Raw genomic sequence first — 494 nt, forward strand, 5'->3', positions numbered from 1 at the left:
CTCCCGCCCTCCTTTCCCCTCCGTCCCTCTCGCTTCTGTTTTGCAGGTCTTCTGGGCCCATTGTCTGAACGGCCTCTTCCACTCAGTCATCCTCTTCTGGTTCCCCCTTAAAGCCTTCCAGCATGGTTAGTGGCTCCCAGAGACTCCTCCACAGCTCACAGTGGGCAGCATAAAAAGAAAAAGGAGAAAACAGTCCAACACATACTCTGTCTTAATTAGTGCTCTATTCAAATGTCCAATCATGAATTGCAAACATGTGGCGTTCTCTGGTCGGTAACTAGCACATGTTCACGTTTGAACCAGTTCTCTGCAGCTACAGGCTCAGAATTGATCTTTTGCGCCACACAGATGACTCCCTTAGTTTTCAAACAGGTAAATTTATATGATTTCAAATCCATTTATTTTTCTCGCACATAACTTTAGATGTGTGAGTTTGTAAATTTAAAACTACAGAGTTTCTGCACTGCAAAAAATGTCCACCTAACCAAGTTTTA

General features: G+C 43.7%; 1 protein-coding gene across 1 annotated transcript in view; it reads left to right on the forward strand.

Annotated features, from left to right (window-relative positions):
• Positions 1 to 46: 46 nt before the first annotated feature.
• LOC106536282 (phospholipid-transporting ATPase IA) overlaps positions 47 to 494 on the forward strand; it is a gene marked incomplete at its 5' end in the record, with an annotated part of 19,314 nt that continues 18,866 nt past the window's right edge. The window contains 1 exon segment of the mRNA XM_014033490.1: positions 47 to 125. Within this exon segment, the coding sequence (XP_013888944.1) occupies positions 47 to 125 (79 nt within the window).

This window comes from Austrofundulus limnaeus, unplaced genomic scaffold (genome assembly GCF_001266775.1).
Source record: "Austrofundulus limnaeus strain Quisiro unplaced genomic scaffold, Austrofundulus_limnaeus-1.0 Scaffold1754, whole genome shotgun sequence".
In the NCBI taxonomy this organism is placed as follows: domain Eukaryota; kingdom Metazoa; phylum Chordata; class Actinopteri; order Cyprinodontiformes; family Rivulidae; genus Austrofundulus; species Austrofundulus limnaeus.